General features: G+C 38.7%; 1 protein-coding gene across 1 annotated transcript in view; it reads right to left on the minus strand.

Moving 5' to 3' along the window:
* LOC137644329 (piggyBac transposable element-derived protein 4-like) overlaps positions 1-14,089 on the minus strand; it is a 21,529-nt gene extending 7,440 nt beyond the window's left edge. Inside the window, exon 1 of the mRNA XM_068377317.1 lies at positions 12,547-14,089. Coding sequence (XP_068233418.1) covers positions 12,547-14,089 — 1,543 coding nt within the window. The remainder of the gene's footprint in view (positions 1-12,546) is intronic.
* Positions 14,090-14,344: the final 255 nt, after the last annotated feature.

The following is a 14,344-nucleotide window of genomic DNA, read 5'->3' on the forward strand; positions in this document are numbered from 1 at the left end:
ATATATATATATATATATATATATATATATATATATATATATATATATATATACTATATATATATATATATATATATATATATATAATATATATATATATATATATATATATATATATATATATATATATATATATATATATATATATATATATATATATATTATATATATATATATATATATATATATATATATATATATATATATATATATATATATATATATGTATATATATATATTATATATATATATATATATATATATATATATATATATTTACGTGTATATATATACATATATATATATATATATATATATATATATATATATATATATATATATATATATATATATATATATATATATATACATATGTTCCATATGTTCTATATATTCTATATATTCTAAAAGTTTTATTCCAGCTGTGACCAAATTGTGGAATGATCTTCTTAATCAGGTAGTCGAATCAGTATAACTTCAAAAGTTCAAAGTTTCAGCAAATAGTTTTATGTTAAACAGGCTGACATAAGTCTTATTATAGTTTATATATGACATATTTGTTTTCACATTGTTACTGTTTTAGAATGATTTATTGTTAATTTGTTCTCATCATTTATTTATTTCCTTATTTTTTTTCTTCATTGGGCTATTTTTCCCTAGAAAAGGGTTTACAGAAAACAATAAATAACAAGAAGTAAAGAAAAAAAAAGAGGATAGACTTGGGAAAATAGCTAATGATACCAAAGAAATTTCGATTATCGAAAAAAGTTTTTGTGATGATAGCCAAAAAATAAATATATTGGAAAATTCTTTCTGAATTAATCAGTTTGAAGATGTTCAAGGAAAATAAAGAACAAGATTAAGGTTTCGGTTTAAAACATATTTTGGAAAGGGTTAGTGAGAGAAGAAATACTTTATAAATTCTAGTTTGCGAAAACTATTGTTAAGAATATCATTAAAAACATTAGGATGTGTTAAGTTTCCGGGCAAAGATGGAAATGCTTAATATGGAAAATAAAAAGGTATAGTTAATATTAAGGGTTAAATTTTAGGTGAAAGGGAAAAATTAGATTAGATAATATTAATGGCATAAATGTATATGTTAGACATTCAACAAATCAATGAATAACTGAAGTATTAAAAGTGAGATAAATTACGACGAAGAGGGCGAAGGGGGCTCAAAGGAATTGATATAAGAAAATGGACTAAAATGTATAGACTTTTTTACCAAATAACCTTGGCTTATGTCAGAGGAAACCTTTTGAAGACGTTAGGACAAAGGAAGCATTTCTTTTTAAGAAACATATAAAACTGCTTAAAACCTATGCAAATTACTCGTATACATTCGAGCATTTAGTAAATATATTTCTTTTATCAACATTCGTAGATTTGAAGATACAAATATCATTCCGAAGTATTCGTAATTTCAAAACAAATATTTTGTTGAAAATACAAAATAAAAAATCATAGGCTTAAATATCCAAGTTGAAAGATTCATATTGTGTGTCCAAGGAAACACATTGACTGAATTTGTTCAATCTGCCTTCCCAGCCATTGAAATTCAATTGAAGTGTTTTTTTTGATATTTTGTGAGTTATACATCACTAGCTAACAGGATGATACTATGAGCCCAAAGGCTCCAACAGGATAAATACACCAGTGATTAGAGGAAATAACGAAAATGATAGAATAGATTGCTCAACTGTAGCCTCAAGCAAGAGAACTCTAATCCAAGACAGTGATAGACAATGCTACAGAGGCTATGGCGCTAATCAAAACTAGAAAACAACAGTTTAATTTTGGAGTGTCCTTCTCCTAAAAGAGTCGCTTACCATTGCTAACGAGTCTCTTTTATCCCTATTAAGAGGAATGTAGTCAAGGAGCAATGACAGTGCAGTAAATAACCCCTTGTTTTTTTTTTTTTTTTTTTTGGGGGGGGGCTATACTAAAGTTGTTAGTTGCATGAGGAAAGAGGAGAATGTATAAAGAATATGCCAGACTACTCAGTGGGCAAAAAACAAATTAAAACTGCCAACACTTTTTTGCGTGAGACAAAGCGGATCTATGAAAATAAACAATCTGTGGAAGAACAAATAAATCTTCTATGGATGTATAGGTTCCATATATTCTAAAAAAAAAAATAATCTATACATATAAACAACAACAAAAAAAGAAGGTATTTCTCGTGTTTTGACAAAGGTGGTAGAGGGATTAGGCCCCCCCCCCACAAAAAAAAATAATAATAATATTGAAATACGTGTGAGTATTTATTGAGTTTTTTTTTTTTTTTTTTTTTTTTTTTTTTTTTTTTTTTTTTTAAGCATTAAAAGAATTTCGGAAAATGTATGCAGATAAGGAAAAAATGGAGTATTTATGAGAATACTGTAATTTCAATTAAAATATCACATTTTCAAATATTTACGTGTTATAGTAATTTCTTTCTGTATATATTTATATAATTTGTAGAAAATAATTTTAAAAATCATTGAAATAATAGTTTTAGTGAAAGAGTGAAATAATATAATTAAAATTGGGTTACATTTAACGTAGATGTTAATTTGGTTTTGTTTTTAGGCAAACTAAAATCATAATGAATCTTATATCAATGACAATCTCCTAAATATAAAAATACGGGGAAAAGTCAAATATTGTGATAATGGGTGTCCAATCAGGTGTGTGGGAGGTCATTCAGCAGTTTGGGCGGCCAATCAGCTTTTTGGGCGACGAATCAGCTGTTTGAGCAGCAAACCAGCAGGTTAGGATACCAATCAGCTGTTTGGGTGGACAATCAGCTGTTTGGGCTGCTAATCTGCTATTTGGGCTTCCAATCAGCATTTTGAGCGGCCAATCAGCTGTTTGGCCGGCCAATCAGCTGTTTGAGCTGCCAATCAGAGGTTTAGGCTATCAATCAGCTGTTTGGGCGGCCAATCAGTTGTTTGGACTATCAATAAGCTGTTTGGACGGCCGATGAGCAGTTTTGGCGGACGAACAGCTGTTTAGGAGACCAATCAGCTATTTCGGCAGCCAATCAGCTGTTTTGGCCGCATATCAACAGTTTGAGAGGTTTAGGGTGCCAATCAGCATTTTGAGTGGCCAATGAGCTGTTTGGTCGGCCAATTAGCTTTTTGGATGGCCAATCAGCTGTTCTGGCAGCCAATCAGCGGTTTGAGCGGCCAATCAGCTGTTTGGGCGGCCAGTCAGTTGTTTAGGCAACCAATAAGCTGTTTGAGCGGCCAATCACCTTATTGGGCGGCAAATCAGCTAATTGAGCTGCCAATCAGCTGATTGGCGAAGCTAATAAGCTATTTTGGATGCCTATCAGCAGTTTTGGCAGCCAATCAGCTGTTTTGTTGGTCAATCAGCTGTCTTGGCGGCCAATCAGATGTCTTGGCAGCATATCAGCTGTTTGGGCGGCCATTCTGGTGTTTGAGGTGCCAATCAGCTGTTTAGGCTGTCAATCAGCTGTTTAGGCTGCCAATCAGACTTCTGGGCGGCTAATGAGCTGTTTGGGTGGCCAATCAGCTTTTTTGGTGGCCAATCAGCTCTTTGGTCACCAAATCAGCTTTTGGGGCAGCCAATCAGCTTTTTGGGTGGCCAATCAGCTGGTTGGGCGGCCAATTAGCTTTTTGGGGGACCAGTCAGTAGTTTGGGCAGCCAATAAACTGTTTGGGTGGCAAATCAGCTGTTTAAGCAGCCAATCAGCTTTTAAGGTGGCCAATCAGCTTTTAAGACGCCCAATCAGCTGTTTGAACTGCCAGTCAGCTGATTAGGCTGCTAATCAGCTCTTTGAGCAGCCAATCAGCTGTTTTGGCAGCTAATCAGATGTTTTGGCTTCCAATCGGCAGTTCGAGTGGCCAATCATGTGTTTGGACAGCCAATCAGTTGTTTGAGCTGCCAATATGTTTTTTGATTGGCCAATCAGCTGTTTGGGCTACCAATCAGCTATTTTGGTGATAATCAGCGTTGTTGGTGGCCAATCAGCTGTTGCAGCTGCCAATTAGCTTTCTGGGCTGCCAATCAGATTTTTTGGGGGGCCAATAAGCTTTTGGGGCGGCAAATCAGCTGTTTTGGCAGCAAATCAACTTTTTGGGTGGCCAATCAGCTCTTTGAGCGGCCAATCAACTGTTTTGGCGCCCAATAAGCAGTTTGAGCTGCCAATTAGTTGTTTAGGCTACCACTCAGCTCTTTTCGTGGCCAATCAGTTGTATGGGCAGCCAATCAGCTGTTTTGGCGGCCAATCAGCTTTTCTGGCAGCCAATCAGCTGTTTGGGTGGTCACTCTGCTGGTTTAGCTGCCAATCAGCTGTTAAGGATGCCAATCAGCTTTTTGGACGACCAATTAGCTGTGTGGGCTGCCACTCAGCTGTTTGAGCTGCATCTCAGCTGTTTGGGCAGTCAGTCAGCTGTTTAGGGTGGCCAATCAGCTATTTGAGGCGGCTAATCAGCTGCTTGGGCAGTCAATCAGCTCTTTTGGTGGCCAATCAGCTGTCTTGGTGGCCAATCAGCTTTCTTAGCACCCAATCAGCTGTTTGTGGGTCAATCAGTTGTTTGGACTGCCAATCAGCAATTTTTGCAGCCAATCAGCTGTTGGAGCTGCCAATCAGCTGTTTGCGGTGCAAATCAGCTGTTTGGGCCGCCAATCAGCAGCTTTTTAAGCAGCCAATCAGCTTTTTGGGTGTTCGCTGTTTGGGCAGCCAATTGCTAATCAGCTGTTTTGGTGGCCAATCAGCTCTTCTGGCTGCCAATCAGCTGTTTGTTTAGTCAATCATCTATTTGTGTGGCCAATAAGCCTTTTGGACTACCAATCAGCAGTTTGGGCGGTCAATCAGCTTTTTGGGCGGCTAATCAACTTTTTGGCGGCCATCAGTTGTTTTGGCAGCCAATCGGATGTTTAGGGGGCCAATCAGTTGTTTGAGTGGCCAATCTGCGGTTTTGGTGGCCAATCTGCTGTTGGAGCTGCAATCAGCTGTTTGGGCTGCCAATTACCTGTTTTGGCGGCCAATCAGCTTTTTGGGCGGCCATTCAGCAGTTTGGGCGGCCTATCAGTGGTTTGTACGGCCATTCAGCTGTTTGGATGGCCAACCAAGTGTTTAGGCAGCCATTCATCTGTTTAGGCAGCCAATCAGCAGTTTGTGCTGCCGATCTGCGTTTTACGCGGCCAATCAGCTGTACGGGGTGGCTAATCAGCTGTTTTGTCTATAAATCAATTGTTTTGGCGTTCAATCAGCTGTCTTGGTGGTCAATCAGCTGTCTTGGCAGCCAATCAGCTGTCTTGAGAGCCAATCAGCTGTCTTGGCAGCCAATCAGCCTTTTGGGAGGTCAATCAGCTGTTTAGGCAGCCAGTCAGGTGTTTCAGGTGCCAATCAGTTGTTAAAGCTGCCAATCAGTATTTTTGGAAGCCAATGAGCTGTTTGTGGGGCCAATCAGCTTTATGGGGGTCAATCAGCTGTTTTGGCAGCCAATCAGCGGTTTGAGCGACCAATTAGCTGTTTGGGCGGCCAGTCAGCTGTATAGGGGATCAATCAGCTGTATGGTGGCCAATCAGCTGTTTGGGTAGCCAATCAACTGTTTTAGCAGCAATTCATCCGTTTGGGAAGCCTATCAGCTTTTCTGGTCAGCCACTCAGCTGTTTGAGATTCCAATCAGCTGTTTAGGGTGGCCAATCAGCTGTTCAGGGCAGCTAATCCGCTGTTTAGGCTGCCAATCAGCTGTTTTGGCATCCAGTCAGCTGTATTGAGGGCCAGTCAGCTCTCTTGGCATCGAATCAGCTGTATTGGCGGCCAATAAGCTTTCTTGGCGGCCAATCAGCGGTCTTGGCAGCCAATCAGCTGTTTTGGTGGAAAGTCAGGCTTTTAACATGCCAATAAGCATTTTGGGCGGCCAATGAGCTGTTGGGAGGCCAATAAGGTCTTTGGTGTGGCCAATCAGCTTTTTTGACGGCCAATCAGCTATTTAAGCGGCCAATCAGTGGTTTGGGTGACCAATCAGCTGTTTAGGGTGGCTAATCAGCTGTTTAGGGTGGCTAATCAGCTGCTTGGGCTGCAAATCCGCGGTTTTTTCAGCCAATCAGCTGTCTTGGTGGCCAGTCAGCTGTTTGAGGGGCCAATCAGCTGTTTGAGCTGTCAATCAGCTGTTTGAGCAGCCAATCAGCTGTCTGAGCAGCCAATCAGCAGTTTGGGTGGCCAAGCAGGTGTTTGGGTGTTCAATAGGCTTTTAGAGCAGCCAATCAGCTATTGTGGCAGCTTATCAGCTGTTTTGGTGGCCAATCAGCTGTTTGGGTGTCCAAACAGCTGTTTTAACTACCAATCAGCTGTTTAGGCTACCAATCAGCTGTTTGGGTGGCTAATGGGGTGTTTGGGCTGCCAATCAGCTGTTTGGGTGGTCAATCAGCAGTTTGAGTGGCCAATCAGGTTTTTGGCTGCCATTCAGCTGTTAGGGCAGCCAATCAGATGTTTTGGGGGCCAATCAGAAGTTTGGATGGCCCATCAGCGGTTTGGGCCACCAAACAGCTGATTGGGCTTCGAATCAGGTGTGTGGGAAGCCAATAAGCTGTTTGAGCATCCAATCAGCTGTTTGGGAGGCCAATCAGCTTTGGGGATTCAATCAGCTGTTTGGGTGGCCAATCAGCAGTTTTGGCGGCCAATCAGCTGCTTAGTGGCTAATCAGCTGTTCTAGTGGCCAATTCGTTGTTTGAACGGCCAATCAGCTGTTTCGGCGGCAAAACAGCAACTTTGAGCTGCCTATCCGCTGTTTGGGCTGCCAATTACCTATTTAAGTGGGCAATCTGCTTTTTAGGCAGCCTATCAGCTGTTTGGTCGGCCAATCAGCTGTTTGGGTAGCCTATCAGCTGTTTGACTGGCCAATCATTGTTTGAACGGCCAATCAGCTGTTTTGGCCGCACATCCACTGTTTGAACTGCCATTCAGCTGTTTAGGCGGAAAAAAGAGTGTATAGGTGTCCAATCAGATGTTTGGGGCGGCTAATCAGCTTTTTGGTTCGAAAATCTGCGGTTTTGGCGGTCAATCAGCTGTGTTGGCGGCCAACCAGCTGTCCGGGTGGCCAATCAGCTGTTTAGGAGGCCAGTCAGGTTTTTGAGGTGTCAATCAGCTGTTAAGGCTGCCAATCAGCATTTTTGGGTGGCCAATGAGCTGTTTGGGCAGAAAATCAGGTTTCTGGGTGGCCAATCCCCTGTTTGGGCGGCCAGTCAGCTGCATAGGCAGCCAAACAGCCCTATGAGCAGCCAATCCGCTGTTTGGGTGTCCAATCAGCTGTTTGGGTGGCCAATCAACTGTTTGGGTGGTGAATCAACCGTGTGGGCAACCAATCAACTTTTTGGGCAGCCACGCAGCTGTTTGAGCTACCAATCAGCTGTTCAGGGTGGCCTATCAGCTTTTTGAGACAGCTAATTTGCTGTTTGGGCTGCCAATCAGCTGTTTGGCATCCAATCAGCTGTATTGGCGGTCAATCAGCTTTCTTGGCGACCAATCAGCTGTATTGGCGGCCAATCAGCTTTCTTGGCGGCCAATCAGCTGTTTTGGTGGCCAATTACCTATTTTGGTGGACAATCTGCTTTTTAGGCAGCCTATCAGCTGTTTGGGCGGCCAATCAGCTGTTTGGGTATCCTATCAGCTGTTTGACTGGCCAATCATTGTTGGAACGGCCAATCAGCTGTTTTGGCAACACATCCACTGTTTGAGCGGCCATTCAGCTGTTTAGGCGGAAAATCCAGTGTATAGGTGCCCAATCAGCTGTTTGGAGCAGCTAATCAGCTTTTTGGTTCGCAAATCTGCGGTTTTGGCGGTCAATCAGCTGTCTTGGCGGCCAACCAGCTGTTCGGGCGGCCAATCAGCTGTTTGGGTGGCCAATCAGCTGTTTGGGTGGCCAATCAACTGTTTGGGTGGCAAATCAACCGTTTGGGAAGCCAATCAACTCTTTGGGCGGCCACGCAGCTGTTTGAGCTACCAATCAGCTGTTCAGGGTGGCCTATCAGCTGTTTGGGGCAGATAATTCGCTGTTTGGGCTGCCAATCAGCTGTATTGGCGGCCAATCAGCTTTCTTGGCGGCCAATTAGCTGTTTGGGTGGCCAATCTGCGGTTTGGGCAGCCAATCAGCTGTTTCGGTGGCCAATCAGCTGTTTGGGTAACCAATAGCTGTTTTGGCAGCCAATCAGCTGTGTGTTTGGCCAATCAGCTTTTTTTGGCGGCCAATCCGCTGTTTGAGCGGCCAATCACCTTTTTGGGCCACCAAGCAGCTGTTGGAGTGGCCAATCAGCTGTTTGAGCTGCCAATCAGCTGTCTAGGCTGTCAATCATCTTTTTGGGCGGTCAATCAGCGGTTTAGGTAGCTGATCAGCTGTTTTGGCTTTAAATCAGCTGTTTGAGCAGCCAAACAGTTGTTTGAGCTGCCAATCTGCTGTTTTGGGTGGCCAATCATTTGTTTGGGCGGCCAATCAGCTGTTTGGGCAGCCTATCAGCTACTTGTTTGGCCAATCAGCTGTTTGGACATCCAATTAGCTGTTTTGGCGGCCAATAAGCTTTTTGAGCTTCCATTCAGCTGTGTTGGTGGCCAATCAGCATTTTTGGTGGCCAATCTGCTGTTTTAGTGGCCAATCTGCTATTTGAGCACTCAATCAGCTCTTTAGGCTGCCAATCAGCTGTTTAGGTGGCCAATCAGATGTTAGGGTGGCAAATCAGTTGTTTGAGCGGCCAATCACCAGTTTCGGCTGACAATCAGTTGTTAGAGCTTCCTATCAGATATTAAGGCTTCCAATCAGCTGTTTTGGTGGCCAGTCAGCTGTTTGGTCTGCCAATTACCTGTTTTGGCGGCCAATCCACTTTTTGGCGGCCAATCCACTTTTTGGCGACCAATCCACTTTTTTGCGGCCAAGCAGCGGTTAGGTTGGATAATCACCTGTTTGCGCAGCCAATCAGCTGATTGAGCTTCCAATCACCTATCAAGACATCCAGTGAGCTTTTTTGGTGGCCAGTCAGCTGTTTGAGTGACTTATCAGCTGTTTTTTTTTTTTGGTCGGCCAAGCAGTAGTTTTGGCGGCCAATCAGCTGTTTGGCCAGGTAAATAATTTTTTAATGTAGTAATAGATGTCTTTTCTTTCTCTCCTATGAACTTTTTTTTTTTTACGAGCATACATTATTCTGATTCTTCATAGTTTTCATAAGTCTTTTTCGTAACTTTTACTGGCAATTTTCTGCCTTTTTTATACTTGAACTCCTTTGCTCTCTTCTATGTTATCCCTCCACAAATGAGTTTCCTTAAGAACAAGTATATTAGACTTGAAATTCTTCAAAGTATTCTTAATAGATTCAATTTTCACATCACCCTTCTTAATTTAAAACTTTGCATTTGCTATATATATATATATATATATATATATATATATATATATATATATATATATATATATATATATATATATATATATATATATATATATATATATATATATATATATATATATATATATATATATATATATATATATATATATATTCATTATGCTAGTTCTTATATTCGGCGTACTGCTATTTCTAGTTCTAAAAACATTTACCTCTTTTCCTTCGCGTAATGGATGGGAATATGTTTAGTCTCTTCAATCTATGTTTGACCAGAATGCATAGGTAATCTATGAACAATCCTAACTCTTAACGCTAGCCACTGTGGCCAACCAGTATTTTATATATAGGATTTAGGAGCATAAGGGGATATCGGTAGGAACCAATATACCTTTAAATACGAAGCCAATTTCAGCTATTTATGACCACGCATTTAAATCTAGTCATGCCATTTCTTCTAAGGAAAATTTAATTACAGGCAGACAAAGTAGCGTCACCCAACTGAAAATCTTGGAGTCTTTATACAATTTCAAGACGAAACCCAGCTTGAATGAGGGCTTACCTGTTCAGTTGCCGGTGACCCATTGATCCCTTTTGTCTGTGGGTTGCTGCTTTGAATGGGTGGTCATCGTCTCTTGCGGGTGACTATAGTCAAACCCAAAGACTATATACTGAAGGAGGATAGGAAGGCTCAGGCTTTTAACACACAAATGAGTGTGGTATGAAAAGATGTCAGATACTCCCATGCGAAACGAATGGCTCCATTTGTTGAGCGAGCAACCAAACATTCAGAGCGGTAATGCTTACGGGTATATAGGATGGAATTCGATTGTAAATTTTGTGACATATTTGTTCATAATTTGCATTACTATGTCAGTATATTTTATTCATATATTCAAGATATTCTTAAATCTTAGGTAACTAAATTGCAAATTATGTTTCTCAGTTTATTTTTCAGAAATTCAATAGCTGTATCTCTAATGATTTAGTTAATTTTCTTGCAAATTTAAGTATCGTACAGTATATTACAACCATTTTTAAATGTTGTATACAATACCACATTCGAATAAATTAAAACATAATGTATATCTGATTTGTTAAAATTAGCCACAAATGCTTATGTGTAGGCATACATTTAATAACAGTTTGTAGGCCACTGTAAGATGGAGAGATATTAGGTGTATAAAAACACAATTGTATTTTATTTTTTATTGAAATGGAAAAGCATGATGCAATCATGTATAGTTTAGTATTATAAACTAATAAATGTATAAATGTACAATCAGAAGGATAAAAATAATACAAAATTGTATCACACACAAAAATAATCAAAAGGGGGTTGGAAATATAAATAAGGTAGCATACAAGCCAACAAAAAATTAAAAACAAAAGAGATTTACTGTGGATGCCTTGCCTTAATCTTACATCCAATATCAGTGGGGCTTACTCATTAGCAGCACATACTGCATGTGTTATACTGTTTGTACTCACCGTTCTTTGTCCTTAGGGAACCTGTGAAATACCAAATGAGGATCGGTTTCTTTTTGTTTATGGCACACAACACACTTGTGTGACTTCTTTACTGTCGGCGCCATGATTTCGTTTGAGTCAACTGTCAAATTCTGAATATAAACAAATAGACGACAAACGATGTATACCTACAACGCCATCTGAAATCGGAACAACCAACTATTGTGTTCACTTTGGAGTTACCAACTAGCGTATTAACATTCTATTTTGAGCCTTCCTATCTTCCTTCAGTATATAGTCTTTGGTCAAACCATTCGGTGGTGGCCGCTGAAAAGAGCTCTTTGGCAGAAGTTATCGTGTCTGAGCGTAAACACTAAGTTAATTTTTCCTTGTTGGAAGTTTTCTTTGAAGACAAGTCGAAAACCTTAGAAAACAACAATAAAGGCAGATTAGGAGATTAACAGTAATAAAGGGACAAGTATCTTATTTTCCCTCACCCTTTCTCTACAACTGTACTTGGTGGCTCAAGATTACCTAAATAACATCAACATGTTTTATACACACACACACACACACACACACACACACACACACACACATATATATATATATATATATATATATATATATATATATATATATATATATATATATATATATATAATAATAATAATAATAATAATAATAATAATGTTTATTAGACAAAAAATATTTACATACAAAGATTTACAAAAAGAAAAATAACACTCAGTCCAAGCCCATGTGGAGCAGAGCTCTTCGGGCAACTGACATCTAAGTATAAAGAATGCTTATAATGAACTTGGAAGAGTTATTAAAAAAAAAAAAAGACCTTTCAAATCTTTTTAATTGTTCTGCCCTTGCCAGGTACTTATCTTTCACTCTCAGTGCTTGTAGTCTTCGGGTCACATCCCTCAATCAATGGTCTTTCGGCTTATGAGATTAGGATTCCTTAAAGGAAAAGTCAATTTAATCTCTCTCTCTCTCTCTCTCCCCCTCTCTCTCTCTCTCTCTCTCTCTCTCTCTCTCTCTCTCTCTCTCTCTCTCTCTCTCTCTCATTTACTTTCGTGCATAAAAGTTTAACATCGTTCTTTGAACATTTTTAACACGTTAACCGCCATGTGAACCACCGGTGGTACATTGTGAATAAGACATAAACGCCACATGTAACACCAGTGGTTCAATTTTGATTTTTTATACTTTTTTTCATTTTTATTTAGATAGATTAGTAAAAAAGGTTATAAATACCATAGTCTGCATGCAAATCAAAGTTTAATTGAATTTTATAAATGTGAAAAAAAAAGCAATTCTTTTAATTATAATGGAAAAAAATAATAGGCATTATTCATGATAGCACATTCACATAAAAAAAATTATGCAACAGCTCCATATCTGAAACTTTTCAGTATAGATATATATAGCATTTCATATGCACCAAAGAAACATTAGTACTCCTTTGAATGAAGTCTTTCAAAGCATGATGGGCATAATGAGGCTTGCCTTCACATTGACCACACACTGTCTTTACTCTTCTTGCTTTGCGTGCTGCGATTTGGCTTCCTTCATTCTTACTAAGTAACTCATAGCAACCTCTGCATCTTTTTCTCACATGTCTACATTTTCCATCTAACTCAACTAAAACATGAAGTGACATTTTCCCCCCAATGGGTGAAAAATCCTTTCCAATCTTTATATCTTCAGTTGCTTTACCTGTCAAAAGTGAGAGTACTACAGATTCTCTAAATTTCTTTATTGAAATTGGTTTGTTTATGTGAAACTTGTTGAAGAGAATATTTGAATTTACTATAGCTGTCCCAAGAAGAAGCTCAAAAGCTCCTTTCTTGTACCACTTCTTAACTTTTCTGAGGGGTGAGTAATATGAGGCCATCTGGTCAGAGTAGTTCACTCCTTTTTTAGCTGCATTATAATCCAAGATACATTGCGGCTTTTCTCTCTCTATACCACGTTTTATTTTACCAGTTTTGACTAATTCTTTGGTATATTCAGGGACAGTTGTTAGCATAAGAACATCACGTTGATCCTTCCACTTTATAACTTTAATGCCTTCAGAATTCTGCTGTGCTGCTACTTCACCTTTTTTCAGTTTTTTGCGTGTCACAGATTTTGGAACATACTTTCTGTTCACTCTCAGTGTTCCACAGACATAAGTTGATTTTCCTAAAAGGTACCTAGACAATGGCACTGAAGAATAGAAATTGTCTATATAAAGTGTTCTACCTTCACTAAGAAGTCCATCCATTAGTGCCCGAGTTATATACTCTTCATGTTCTATTCCTGGAGCATTATCACCTTTCCCTTTGTAAATCATGAATTCCCAAGTATATCCATCCACTGAGCACAATTTATAGACTTTCAATCCATATTTGTGACTTTTACTTGGATTATATTGCCGTAATATTGTTCGACCTCTAAATAAAACCATACTTTCATCTATTACAACCTTCTCACCAGGTGTGAATTTTTTAAAGTTTCTTGACAAAAGCTGAATCAGTGGCCGCAGTTTGAAAAGTCTATCACTTCCATCTGAGCGACTATTATCTGCAAAGTGTATAAATCGTAGGATCAGCTCAAATTTATTCCTAGCCATGGTTGTCTTTATAAGATCAACTCCATACATTTTGCTCCTACTCCAGTAGCTCTCATTGGTTGGCTGCTTATTCAGACCCATGAGAATAAAGATACCAAAGAACTTTTCAATGTCATGTTTGGTTACTGGTTTCCAAGCTTTCATCTTAGAGTGCCTAGTAATAGGCTTCATTGCTGCAGTAGTATCATAAAATCTATTAGTTTCAATTACTATCAAATCAAAGATCTCATCAGTAACAAATAATTTATACACATCAAGTGGAAGAACTTCTCCATCTGAAGTAGATGGCAAAGTGTAATGTTTCTCTTCTCTAGCTGTACATAGGAAGTTTCTAGGGAGAGCAACGGTATCCTGCCAGTCAGAGTTTCCATTTGCTTGAGATAATTGGTGTTGAATATCTGTCACATTAGATGTTGAAGGCAATATATTTTCATCCGCTGTACCATCATCATCCGTAGCTGGCAAAATGCTGTCATCTCCTGTACCATCATCTTTTGATTCGCTGTAGCTGCTACTTTCTTCATCATCGAAATTTGGATCAGAGTCACTTAGGGAGGAATTTGAAATTTCATCATTGCTGTAATCATCATCATCATCATCATCCGACGGTGGTTCTGCATACCCATAAAAGCTACTAGCATCCATTGCGTTCCTAAAGAAGAAATATGTATATATATATATATATATATATATATATATATATATATATATATATATATATATATATATATATATATATATATATATATATATATATATATATATATATATATATATACAGTATATTACAACGCAAAGACAAATGACATTTTGTTTTATAAGAAACAGTGTCTGTATACTTTAGTGAATAATCATTGCAAAGAAAAGAATAGTAAATAAATAAAGATAGAAAATATAATA

This window comes from Palaemon carinicauda, chromosome 7 (genome assembly GCF_036898095.1).
Source record: "Palaemon carinicauda isolate YSFRI2023 chromosome 7, ASM3689809v2, whole genome shotgun sequence".
In the NCBI taxonomy this organism is placed as follows: Eukaryota; Metazoa; Arthropoda; class Malacostraca; order Decapoda; family Palaemonidae; genus Palaemon; species Palaemon carinicauda.